Source organism: Eptatretus burgeri, chromosome 23, assembly GCF_056783735.1.
Source record: "Eptatretus burgeri isolate ZD-2024b chromosome 23, Ebu_testis_v1, whole genome shotgun sequence".
NCBI lineage: Eukaryota > Metazoa > Chordata > Myxini > Myxiniformes > Myxinidae > Eptatretus > Eptatretus burgeri.
Window position 1 is genome coordinate 409,620 of NC_140983.1, and position 13,086 is coordinate 422,705.

Below are 13,086 nucleotides of genomic sequence, written 5' to 3' on the forward strand. Positions count from 1 at the left end.
TTAAACAACATCCTCTTCTTTTTTTTTTTCTTCTTCATCCTTGTCTTAACCCCCTTCTTCCCTTTCATCTTTTACGATTGGAAGAAGATGGTTTATAAACTGGCTCGTAACAAGAATGAGGACAGTGAGGACATGAAAAGGGGATGGGAGAGCGGTGAGTAAGTGTGCTGGAGGGAAACTCGAAACAGAGAAGGGGGACAGGATTGAGGGTCCTGGAAGGATATTTCAAGGAGCTGTTGAACCGGGGAGAAAGCAACGACGAGTTGAAGCTTCCACGTCATGTCGAGGGGAGAATGGAATTGGTGGAGAGATCATGGAGGAGGATGTGCGGACAGCTGATTATGCTCTCAAGTCCTGTCATGAACGTACGGGAGAGGATTTTGGATGGGAGGACAAGGAAGAGCGTGGAGATTGAGATCAGCGAATAGGAACGGGTTTTGAAAGGATAGGGGGATGATGGCTGACATGTTCATGCTGAGACAGCTGGTGGAGAAGAGGTTGGAGGTACAAGATGAAATGGCATTGTGATTTGTGGACCTGGAGAAGGCCTACGACACCGTCCCGAGAAAGACGGTGATGATGACACCGAGATGGATGGGAGTGCCGGAAACAGAATTTCGGTTGGTGGAAGGGATGTACAAGGGAATGAAGGGAAGAGTTTTGGTTGGTCCGAGGATGTCCAGGGAGTTCGGTGTGAACATCAGTTTGAGGCAGGGAAGCGCTCTCAAGCCATTCATGGTTTTTGTTTTTTTTCGAGGTGATAGAAGACCTGTCTGCGATGGCAAGGTGATAGGCCCATAGACTCAGCTGCATGGTGGGATATTCCAATAATCTTGACAACTTGTATGGTGAGGCAGGGGAGCCAGCCCAGAGAGGAGAGCAATACTCCATCAAGCTGCAGGTGAAGGCCTTGCAGGTGGACAGAAGTTCAGTTGTGCCAAGGGAGGATTTTGTTTGACGGAGGATGCCCACTTGGCGACCAACTTTGAAATGTAGCTTTCTCAGGAAAGATCATGGCAGATAATGAGGCCCAAAAACTTGAATGAAAGGACTTCTTCAAGAGGATTGTTGAGAAAGTAGATGGGGGGGGAGGGTTTACCCGACGGTCCTATGGGAGAGACATCGTGAGAGTGTGAGACTTGTCAGGATTGAAAGAATGTTCCACGTGTGGGACCATCTTGTGATTTTGTCAAAGTCTGAAGAGAGGGAAGAGGTTGCAGCCTACCTGTCTGAAGGATGATGGATGTCATGGCAGAAGGTGGAGTCATCATCAAATAGATGAATGGGATTTTCCAGAGAGTCGAAGAGCTCCTTAATGAAGATCGGGAAGAGGCGTGGGCTCAGAACGCTGCCTTGTGACACTCCAGGCTTGACAGGGAGATGAGGTGAGACCCTCCTGCTTGCCAGCTCCACTTTGGGGCACTCCAGATTTGTTTGTAATGATGATGGAGCTGGTAAGTGTCAAAATGAAATGGATTCTGGGGAGGATATTGCATGCAGACGATCTGGCTGTCGTGGCGGAGAATAAGGAGGAGATGTTGGAGGTAATGGGGAGTGGAAGGAGGCATTTAGGAAACCGGCTCAAGATGAGTATGGAAAAGGCTGAGGTTATGTGGGTCGGGTAGCAGAGAAAGGGAATGACCATCAGGTTCGAGGGGAAGGTGATCAGACAGTGAAATTGGTTTGACTCATGCCGTCCCGATGAGGGTAGATAAATCCGAAATCCAGATAGGCGGCTCCGTTTGATGTTTAACCAATGGTGATCATAAAATCTGTCTGATTGACACGAGTCACCAGGTTGAAGCCTCCGGTCGGAGTTGATGCTTTGGTGTGCGCTTGCTTCGTACTTTACGTCCATTGGAGATCGGGAGAGGACTCATCACGCTCCACAAATTTCGATATTTTTAAATATATGTATATATCAAAAACGACCAATCACCATTGAACACATCTTGGGGGAACAGTGACTGGGAATGGTTGGTTGGTGGTGGAGGTGCGGAGGGTGATTCAGGTGGTGTAAATGTATGGAGGAGTATGGAGGGATTGATGGCAGACAGAAAAAAAATATGAAGGGAATTGAAAGGTTAATTTCTGTCGTGCTGTGTAATTCTGGCTTACCTTTATGGTCAGGAGATGGTGACACTGACAGAGAGACAACAACAGAGGTTGCAGGTCCATGAGAACAACTGAGTCAGGAGAATTGTGGTGGTGAAGATGGTGGATCGAAGGAGGACGTTATGCACTGAGAGAAGAGATTAGTGTGCCAATGAACTTGACACGGAGATTGGTAAGAATCTGGCTGAAGTGAGCTGGTCACGTGGTGCTGATGGGGGAAGGGAGAATGACAAAGAGAGCAGGTAGATTGAGGGAGGAAGAGAAGTAGACCGTGGTTGAGATGGGATGACTGTGCGAGGAGGGACATCAACAAGGTTAGCCCGGTGTTGGCTTAACGGTTTAAGGTTCAGGTTGAGCCCCTGTTGTGCTGATGAATGAACACCAGGTGGGTTGATTCAGCTTGTCATCCTTCCGAGATCAGCAAGAAGAGTTCCGGCTTCCTGGTAGCAGGGGCACTGCAATCCAGCAGCCAGCAGGCTCAGCACTGGCTCGGTTTGCACGTCATGGCTTATTGGCCCAGTTTCTTGATAGCAGTCTGAAAAGAACAATTTTTTTTTTAACTGCGACCATGAGCAATCAGGTGATCAAACTTTCTTTCACCACTCTCGGACGAGTAATAAAATCCTTGCAATGTGTGAGAGGTTTGAAACGCAGCACCATTGTTCGAATAACAAAGTGCATTGTTTTGTGGTGTAGTCTCTGTTCCTCCACCAACATGACAATAATCATATTTGTCATAATCCTGGCACAATGATGCACACAACGGCTGATTCACCGCTCTGTCCGCCTGTCTGCAGATTCACCGATGCAAGAACAGGTGGAAATTTCACCTGAAACACGGAATCATGAACCTGAATGGCCGGGATTATGTTTTCTCCACAATGTACGGGCAAGCTGAGTGGTAGCGTGCACACCTGAGTGGATGATCACAGCACCTGGAAAATGAAAATTCACTAAAATCGTGATCAACAAGATACTGATAAACACACTCTTGGTTGGGTGAAATGTATCAATTCATTAATTGTTGTTCTTCAACATCATTTTGTTTTTTTTATTAAAAGAAAGAGAACTTCGTACCTGTCCAGCCCAATGTTTTGAAAACGTGAAGGTTGGCACCTGCCTCCGGCAGCTTTGTTAACCTGCTGCCCTTTGCCAATGAGCCATATCCCTTGTACAATTTTTCCAAAATTCTGGTTTTCGTACTCTCACTCCTTTTTAAAATCGACAACCAAAATCTCAAAAGAATCGTTCGGATTTTTACCAGAAGCAAAACAGCGCGTCCATCCCCCTCCCTTTAATTTTAGCCGCAAGGCTTGCTGGGAAGACCGTTCACATCCCTCAAAACCTCGAGTTTCATGGAAAGGGGAGCTCTTCAATCAATTTGGGGTCACGAGAAGTGGGTTGTCGGAGAACCCGGACCAGCTGGAACTTGAGTTTTCAAACGGTGTTGAGTGATCTATCGAAACAAGGTATAATGGGGGAAAACGACTCGAGCGATGACATGTCGGCCCCAAAAAGATAGATACTTGGTTTAACATTTTTATTCGTCATAACTGGACAAGGTTAAGCAAATCCAAGTGGAATCAACATCTCAGGGGTGGAACAGGAAGAGGATGAGAAGGGGTGAAGATTACAAGATCAAATGCACACATCGGTATTCCCTCATCCCCGAGTTCATTCGAGAAAGAGATGGGAAGACAGAGAGAGATAGAAAGAGAGAGACAGAGAGAAAGAGATGGACAGACAGAGATAGAGAGAGGGAGAGAGACAGAGAGAAAAGAGATGGACAGACAGAGATAGAGAGAGGGAGAGAGACAGAGAGAAAGAGATGGACAGAGAGAAAGAGATGGGCAGACAGAGATAGAGAGAGAGAGAGAGAGAGAGAGAGAGAGAGAGAGAGAGAGAGAGAGAGAGAGAGAGAGAGAGAGAGAGAGAGAGAGAGAGAGAGAGAGAGAGAGAGAGAGAGAGAGAGAGAGAGAGAGAGAGAGAGAGAGAGACAGAGAGACAGAGAGAGAGAGAGAGAGAGAGAGAGAGAGAGATGGACAGACAGAGATAGAGAGCCAGACAGAAAGAGATGGACAGAGAGAGAGAGAGAGAGAGAGAGAGAGAGAGAGAGAGAGAGAGAGAGAGAGAGAGAGAGAGAGAGAGAGAGAGAGAGAGAGAGAGAGAGAGAGAGAGAGCACCCACATGTCAGCTGAGGCAGAAAGGAAAACAGGAAATAAAAATCGCAAAAACCACAGCCATGGCAACTTGCGGTGTCACCAAGCAGTGAAGCACAAGAATAGGAAGAGAGGAAAAAATAAAATTGCTGAAATCACAGAAACAGGTAAGAATGCAGATGGGGAAACATATCAGGAGCTTCTCTCACAGATCCGAGTTTTGATCGCAAAATGGTTTGCAAAGGAGACGGTGTCTCGGCATTTCTCGGCCTCTCGGTTCACGAACGCGCCTGCACGGACAGACGGGTTCGTAAAAAGTGAGAAAATGATTGAAATCAAAATTACCTTTTTGCACAAAATGAAAAACATTTCGAATGCAAAGTGTAAAACAAGAAAAAAGAAGAGAAACAAACACTTGTTCTTAATTATCATTCGAGGCTACAACATCCAAAAACAAATGAGCAGCTCCATCGGGGTGAGAGAATGTCCAGGTAATCGGTGTGGAGACAGGTTTGTGCAGGTTTGTCCATTCACATACCCGGCTCTATTTCGCGGTGTTTCAGGCGGAAGGTCGGATGTCCGAAACACATGCGGAAGATGAAGACCCCGAGACCACCAACATCCAGCATTTGCTCCGTCACGACCAAATCCTCATGCACAAGGTAGCTCTGCGGCAAGTATGTTCCCAACTGTGTTTGCACACGCCATCGCACAAATATTCTAGCGGAACTCGGTCGAGCGCATACCTACACCAGGCTGAACAGGTTCACATTTTGTATCCCACTGACAGGCCGGATCTGAATCTGGACCTTAACCAAAATCGAATCAGCTTGTTCTTGTCACCTACCTGTCACCTGTCACTTTCCGGATCGCCACGGTACAGGCTAACCCTTATTACTTCAGAACATTCTGGGTGGAGAAAAGGCATCAAAGGCCATTAATCGCCATCTGTTTGACGAAACGAGACATCATCGTTTGGAGAGGAGCACCGCTCCACGCCGACGACCACAAACAAGCTGGAACGCATGCTTGTGATGATGCCTCCCTCTGGCAGGCTGGTGTTAATGGAGGACAAAATTCTCCAACGTTTATTCCTGCAGATCACCCTGTATATAGGGTGACGGAGCAAGATCTGCTTTGGCAGTGTGCGTGCGAGGCCGGAGAATACTTCACGATCCCGGCTACCGCTCAGAAGCTCCGGAGCTTCTTCTGGGTACACCCACACAAAGAGTGGTTGTGTGGCACGCACTATCCACAGGTCAGAATCCACGTGGAAACAGGCAACGTGGCATGTGGGTTCATGACCTGCTGAACAGTGAAGGAGTGCATGTTGGATATAATCACTCAAACCTCACCGACCTCAGAGGCGTTGTATATAACTATGCAAACCTTGTTGTTGTGAAGTAGATCGAAAAGTCTTCGAGGTGGCATGATTATCGAAGTGTTCATTGGAATCACGTAGCATTTCTTCAGGGAGATGTCGTAATACGCCGTGAGGAGCTGCAAACATGGTCGGATGGGGGGGGGGTGAAAGTAAACACTGCATGACATGGTGTGTACATAGTTACCTGCTCGGTTTGTTTAACGTGAGAAACTCAAACACAGAAACGAAGATTTCTCGAATCAAAAACCTCATTCAGTTCCTCAACTCACCTGTCATGGTTTGAAAAGGAAGAATGATCAATGAAAAATGTGCCCTCCGCTGGACGATTTCAGGAACTACACCGTTTCCGTGTGATGATATTGATTCGTATATTTATATTTACTAGCCGAAACCCCGTCACAGACGGATTCCGTTCATTCAACCACCCTCACCAGCTCAACCACACTCGAGGGACATGGACTGGACAGGGCGTGCTTGCCCCCGCCTACTCATCCCCCGCCCCTGCCCCATTCCCCCCTGCCTTCAATTTGCTTACCCGCGCCCAAAAATTTAATTACCCCAGCCCCGCCTCTTCACTCCCCAACCCCCATCTCTTGATTCCCCGCCACGGCTGCCCCCGTCCCCCGCCCCCTGTCCACCCCCTTACACTCAACCCCGCCTAATTCACCCCAGCCCCCGCCCACTCATCCCCCGCCCCATTTCTCCCCCGTCTCCCGCTTTCAATTTGCTTACCCCCGCCCAAAAATTTGCTTACCTTTCCCCCCGCCTCTTCATCCTCCGCCCCCGCTTCTTCACTCCTCACCCCCGTCTCAACGAAAAGCGTTTATTCTGCTTCAGAGTTGAAGGTTGACTCTTGCCACTATGTGCGTTGTACTCTTACAGGTACGAAGTTTCTTTCAGTCCAGGTCACAGTACCGAGAAAAACGTGACGCGGCCGCGAGGAGGAGCACAAAATTGGTCCTTCAGTCTTAATATGTAGATAATAATTATACCTTCTGTCTCTCTATCGATCCAACAGCTCCATTTTCCATCATATATTATTTTGCTTGAGGTCCCATATACTCTGTTTCATTGGCTTCCAAACAGTTGTGATGGTGATATATCAGTATCTCCATGCTTAGTTTGCTGGTTCTGTTGTTTGTAAGTCTTGTGTTTGAATCTTGTGTAATAATAATAATAATAATGATAAATAAATAAATAAATGCAAGTAAAAATAAGAAAAGCACAACATCTGAATAAACTAAGGAATAAGTAATCTCAGGATATGCAAGGAAGGAAGTTGAAAGTCATTGAAGTATCAATGTATTAATTAAATTGAGGTATTAATTGGTTTTTAGGTGGTAATTTAAATACTCCTTTATTTTCATCCTCGTCGTTGCGGATACATCTGGCCACCTGCTCCTCTGCTGTTTCTCACCCTCTCTCGGTTCTCCTCACCCACTCATTTGCTTAAGGTCATCTGCCATCTGCTTGGAAATCAGCAAACATTCCCGCTCTGAATAAAAAAGGTGAAAAACAGATCCCTGAAACTCCAGACCAATCAGCCTTCTCCCAATCATCAGCAAGGTTATGGATTCCTTCATCGCTTCAGACATTAAATTCCTCAAATTTCTACCCTTCTCCAACTGCCCCGGTCAACTGTAAGTGTTGTTGTTGTGAAGTTGACTCGTCGAGGAGCAACAACCGCTCAGCCGTGAAGTGGTCGGCCACACAAGCTCATAGAAAGGGAGCTCCGAGTGCTGAAGCACGGAGCGCAGAAAAATCGTCTGTTGTCAGAAAAAAAACACGACCCCAATTTAACAACACCAGATCAAAATAAGAAAATGCAAAATGTTTTTTTTCTGAAGTTTTTCTATTTTATAATATTTTTATTATTATATTTTTTTCTTGGGGAGGGGGCATGGGCTTGGGTTAAAAACATACAAATCCATAACTTTTATTCTCGAGCGTTTTCTGTACTCCCAAGACTTAAAAAGACGCCAAAATACACCGATAAAGTACCACAATGAGAGATCACAAAATCGCCAATTTATACTTCTTCTTCTTCTTCTTCTTCTTCTTCTTGTTCTTCTCTCAAAACAATGTAAAACTGTAGCCCGACCCACCTCAATAACGGCCGAAGCTACGATGTTCAATCCAATGGGACGAAGTTACTTTGTCTCTGGGCGAGTGCACGCAACCCAAAATTAAAAAATATATAAAACATAAATCACTTTATTAGGGGAAGAAATTGAACGTTCATGTGGATTCAACGAAACCAGGCCAGGATCATGAGGTGGGGGGAAATAGATAGTGGACAGAACCATTCCAAATCATCCCACAAATCAACTGAAACAAGTAATAAAACAATTTAATCTCACAGATAAACTGGGTGTTGGCTTGTTGGTTAAGTGGCTACTTTGGGGCAAGGGTTCTGTGTTCAACTCCTTGTGAACTGCAGAATTAACTATCAAATGCATAACTTGTCACAATTGAGGATCTTTTTTATGTCAATTAACATTTTGAAATGTTTCACCATGGTATGGTAATTTATTGAAATTTATTGAAATCTGGTATTGGTGTGGCGCAGGCATGATGGGCCGAATGGCCTCCTCCTGTGCATAATTTCCTTGTAATCCTTATAATTAATATGCCACAGGGAGGGTTCAACGCAGGGCAACTCGATTGATTCCGGGCCGAGCTTGACTTAGCTATGAGAACCGGCTGAAGGAGACGGGGCTTTATACACTCGGAAAGGAGGTGGTTACTAGAGGATATGATCGAGATGTTTCAGATAATGAAACGTGGAGATAAAATAAGTGCAGATGATTTTTTTAACAGAGTCAACAGTGATGGGACCAGTGGCCATAACTTGACAGGAAAGAAGAGGAGAGTTAAGACGGGAGTCAGGGAGGGGACTGACTCAGAGAGTGGTTAATGCACGGAATGTTCGACGTGGAAAGGTAGTGGCAGCAGAAGCAGGAGATAAGTTTAAATTAGAATTAGATGGGTACCTGGAAGTGATGGAGAGAGAGGGGTATGGGGATGTTGGTCGGAGTTTAGTATTGATGAGTGATTGTGTGCATGTGCACGGAGTGCTGTTGGTCGGAGTCTCGTCAAGTGGTATTGTGTGGTTGATGTTGTGTGTTTTTTAACCAAGCCCATGCCTCCTTCCCTGAGGAGAAACCAAAAAATACAAAAATTTCAAATAAATAACTGAACAAACCCACAAAAACACCATTAACAAAAAATTAATAAATTTTGCATTTTCCTCTTTGTTGATAAATTAGTGTGGAGTTGATGACGCGCAGGCATGGTGGGCTGAACCGCTCCACCTGTGTTGGATTTCCTTGTAGATTATCCACATTCGAACAAATGATCCACAACAACTTCCCAATATCTACATATTACATACACAAACAATGGTGGAGTTTTGATCTCTTTTCACATTCATCTCCCGCCACGCCGCCCAATCCCTTTCTGTCAGACTCCTCTATGTTTATGGATGAGTTTAAAAGATCGATCAACAGTTCCTGTGGCAGGTAAGTGGTTCAGGTGAGTGTTCTCATATTCAAAGTCCTGAGTTCAAATCCCATGTAATCCATTAATTAATATGTGAAATGAATGATTGATGGTGTTTGATGAAATGGTTGTTTGGATATATGAAACACCTTTGTGTGATGTGTTGGCTGAATGATTATCAGATTGTGGAATGTTCACCTTCTGAAAAACTGCGGCCATAAAGCGATCAAATGGGATGTGACGTCACCAACCCTCCTCTCACCTGTGTGCTTGTTGAAGCCCTGACTTGTAAAGAGTGATGTTGTTGTCTGATGTGATGGAGCAACACAACGCATCCTCTCACCTGTGTGCTTGTTCAGGCCCTCACCTGAAAAGAGTGGTGCAGTTGTGATCCCATACACCCAATGTTTTGTGTTTTTTTGTTTAAAACTAAGATGTAAATTTTGAATGTTTCACTGAACAAGTGAAATAATAATTTCCCTCATATTTACAAACTTTACAACCACTTAATTAATTTACATATTAATCTTCACTCTAATGGAGTTCAGTGTTTGTTATCTCCTCCGAGACGAAGCGACCACGGAACACGAAACTCATCGATATTGTACTTCGTGTCGATTACTCTGGGATGTCGATTGTAATAATCATGATAATGATTTCACCGACAGGTATCTCACCTTTACTGTGTGAGTCAGGTAGTTTCGTGCATATTACCTTCGTGGTTTGACGTGGACATACGGACAGAGCATGAGCTGTGACCAATGAACAACAACTACACAAGATGAACAAACTCACCTGGGTGGGCGGAGTCTCGTGGGAGGAGGAGGAGTTTGAGGCGGAGCTTGTTTGACTCAGGTGAGCGAGAAACGAGACATTTTGTTGAAGCTCCTGAGACAGGTAAACCTCGACGCGCTTTCCATCTTTCCTGGGTTATACCAACACACACAACACCTGAGTTTCTTGTTTTCACCCAGCACGGAATCCCAGCACGGAATCCCAGCATGGAATCTCAGCACGGAATTTCAGCACGGACTCACAGCACGGAATCCCAGCACGGAATCTCAGTACGGAATTTATTTGTGTCTGTAGTTACCGTTGTATTAAAGAGAGCACTCACGAACCTCCATTACCTTTGCTTGTTCGTGCCAATCTTTGTTCCACGTGTTGTAATTAACACCACGTGATTAGTGAACGCCACGTGCTAACTGATGCGAGTACAGAGGCTATTCGTCACAATCACACTATTTATAGTTATAGTGTTGTAATTAAACTTAAAAGTGCTTCAACAACACACATAATTAAACTATACAAGGTCCTGTACTTATAGTAATACATTGTGTGAAGAATAATCCGTTATAAATGTTTAATTAATTGAAATAAACAAGATCCATGTATCCACGAGGCCTCGAGCCTTTCCCTCGATATTAACGTGCATTTCCCTAGCAACCACGTTCCTGTAACTCGTCTCCAAGGACGATCACGTGATCTCAGGACGCGAGCTCGATAGCCCCGCCCACTATCGCAAACTCCGCCCACCGCTTTTCGCCTCCAAATCGATCTCAGAACACAGTCGTCAGTGGAGGGGGTTGCCCCTCAAAATCAGCACGGAACCGGATCTGAATCTGTACCTTAACCAAAATGGGATTTTGTATGACGGAGGATGCCCACTTGGTGACCAACTTTGAAATGTAGCTTTCCCAGGAAAGATCATGGCAGATAATGAGGCCGAAAAACTTGAATGAAAGGATTTCTTCAAGAGGATTGTTGAGAAAGTAGATGGGGGGGGTTTACCCGACGGTCCTTTGGGAGAGACATCGTGAGAGTGTGAGACTTGTCAGGATTGAAAGAATGTTCCACGTGTGGGACCATCTTGTGATTTTGTCAAAGTCTGAAGAGAGGGAAGAGGTTGCAGCCTACCTGTCTGAAGGATGATGGATGTCATGGCAGAAGGTGGAGTCATCATCAAATAGATGAATGGGATTTTCCAGAGAGTCGAAGAGCTCATTAATGAAGATCGGGAAGAGGCGTGGGCTCAGAACGCTGCCTTGTGACACTCCAGGCTTGACAGGGAGATGAGGTGAGACCCTCCTGCTTGCCAGCTCCACTTTGGGGCACTCCAGATTTGTTTGTAATGATGATGGAGCTGGTAAGTGTCAAAATGAAATGGATTCTGGGGAGGATATTGCATGCAGACGATCTGGAGAATAAGGAGGAGATGTTGGAGGTAATGGGGAGTGGAAGGAGGCATTTAGGAAACCGGCTCAAGATGAGTATGGAGAAGGCTGAGGTTATGTGGGTCGGGCAGCAGAGAAAGGGAATGACCATCAGGTTCGAGGGGAAGGTGATCGGACAGTGAAATTGGTTTGAGTAATGCCGTCCCGATGAGGGTAGATAAATCCGAAATCCAGATAGGCGGCTCCGTTTGATGTTTAACCAATGGTGATCATAAAATCTGTCTGATTGACACGAGTCACCAGGTTGAAGCCTCCGGTCGGAGTTGACGCTTTGGTGTGCGCTTGCTTCGTACTTTACGTCCATTGGAGATCGGGAGAGGGCTCATCACGCCCCACAAATTTCGATATTTATAAATATATGTATATAAATATATATATATATTTATATATATATATATATTTATCAAAAACGACCAATCACCATTGAACACATCTTGGGGGGAACAGTGACTGGGAATGGGAGGTTGGTGGTGGAGGTGCGGAGGATGATTCAGGTGGTGTAAATGTACGGAGGAGTATGGAGGGATTGATGGCAGACAGAAAAAAAAATATGAAGGGAATTGAAAGGTTAATTTCTGTCGTGCTGTGTAATTCTGGCCTACCTTTATGGTCAGGAGATGGTGACACTGACAGAGAGACAACAACAGAGGTTGCAGGTCCATGAGAACAACTGAGTCAGGAGAATCGTGGTGGTGAAGATGGTGGATCGAAGGAGGACGTTATGCACTGAGAGAAGAGATTAGTGTGCCAATGAACTTGACACGGAGATTGGTAAGAATCTGGCTGAAGTGAGCTGGTCACGTGGTGCTGATGGGGGAAGGGAGAATGACAAAGAGAGCAGGTAGATTGAGGGAGGAAGAGAAGTAGACCGTGGTTGAGATGGGATGACTGTGCGAGGAGGGACATCAACAAGGTAAGCCCGGTGTTGGCTTAACGGTTTAAGGTTCAGGTTGAGCCCCTGTTGTGTTGATGAATGAACACCAGGTGGGTTGATTCAGCTTGTCATCCTTCCGAGATCAGCAAGAAGAGTTCCGGCTTCCTGGTAGCAGGGGCACTGCAATCCAGCAGCCAGCAGGCTCACCACTGGCTCGGTTTGCACGTCATGGCTTATTAGCCCAGTTTCTTGATAGCAGTCTGAAAAGAACAATTTTTTTTTAACTGCGACCATGAGCAATCAGGTGATCAGACTGTCTTTCACCACTCTCGGACGAGTAATGAAATCCTTGCAATGTGTGAGAGGTTTGAAACGCAACACCATTGTTCGAATAACAAAGTGCATTGTTTTGTGGTGTAGTCTCTGTTCCTCCACCAACATGACAATAATCATATTTGTCATAATCCTGGCACAATGATGCACACAACGGCTGATTTACCGCTCCGTCCGCCTGTCTGCAGATTCACCGATGCAAGAACAGGTGGAAATTTCACCTGAAACACGGAATCATGAACCTGAATGGCCGGGATTATGTTTTCTCCACAATGTACGGGCAAGCTGAGTGGTAGCGTGCACACCTGAGTGGATGATCACGGCACCTGGAAAATGAAAATTCACTAAAATCGTGATCAACGAGATACTGATAAACACACTCTTGGTTGGGTGAAATGTATCAATTCATTAATTGTTGTTCTTCAACATCATTTTGTTTTCTTTATTAAAAGAAAGAGAACTTCGTACCTGTCCTGCCCAATGTTT

The 13,086-nt window shown here is 45.4% G+C and overlaps 2 protein-coding genes and 1 long non-coding RNA gene across 4 annotated transcripts in view; 2 read left to right on the forward strand and 1 right to left on the reverse strand.

Moving 5' to 3' along the window:
- LOC147007894 (transcription initiation factor IIA subunit 1-like) overlaps positions 1–3,188 on the forward strand; it is a 99,368-nt gene extending 96,180 nt beyond the window's left edge. Inside the window, exon 9 of the mRNA XM_085866096.1 lies at positions 2,913–3,188. Within this exon, the coding sequence (XP_085722222.1) occupies positions 2,913–3,020 (108 nt within the window). The 3' untranslated portion in view covers positions 3,021–3,188. The remainder of the gene's footprint in view (positions 1–2,912) is intronic.
- Positions 3,189–4,208: 1,020 nt separating this feature from the next.
- LOC147007899 (integral membrane protein 2B-like) lies at positions 4,209–6,104 on the reverse strand. 2 transcript variants are annotated; one of them, XM_085866193.1, is made up of 3 exons: positions 5,664–6,104; positions 4,813–4,963; positions 4,209–4,564 (listed from the first exon to the last, which is right to left on the reverse strand). In XM_085866193.1, the coding sequence occupies exons 1-3, from the start codon at positions 5,823–5,825 to the stop codon at positions 4,467–4,469; spliced, it is 411 nt and encodes a 136-aa protein (XP_085722319.1). In that variant the 5' UTR covers positions 5,826–6,104; the 3' UTR covers positions 4,209–4,466. The 2 variants fall into 2 exon arrangements, 1 of the variants encoding a protein (XP_085722319.1); XR_015053796.1 differs by lacking the exon at positions 5,664–6,104 and adding an exon at positions 5,122–5,644 and having other exon boundaries at positions 4,210–4,564.
- A 3,286-nt stretch (positions 6,105–9,390) lies between these two features.
- On the forward strand, positions 9,391–13,063 carry LOC147007900 (uncharacterized). The gene is made up of 2 exons (XR_015053786.1): positions 9,391–10,056; positions 12,789–13,063. It is a non-coding gene; the product is annotated as an uncharacterized LOC147007900 (long non-coding RNA).
- The last annotated feature ends 23 nt before the right edge of the window (positions 13,064–13,086 follow it).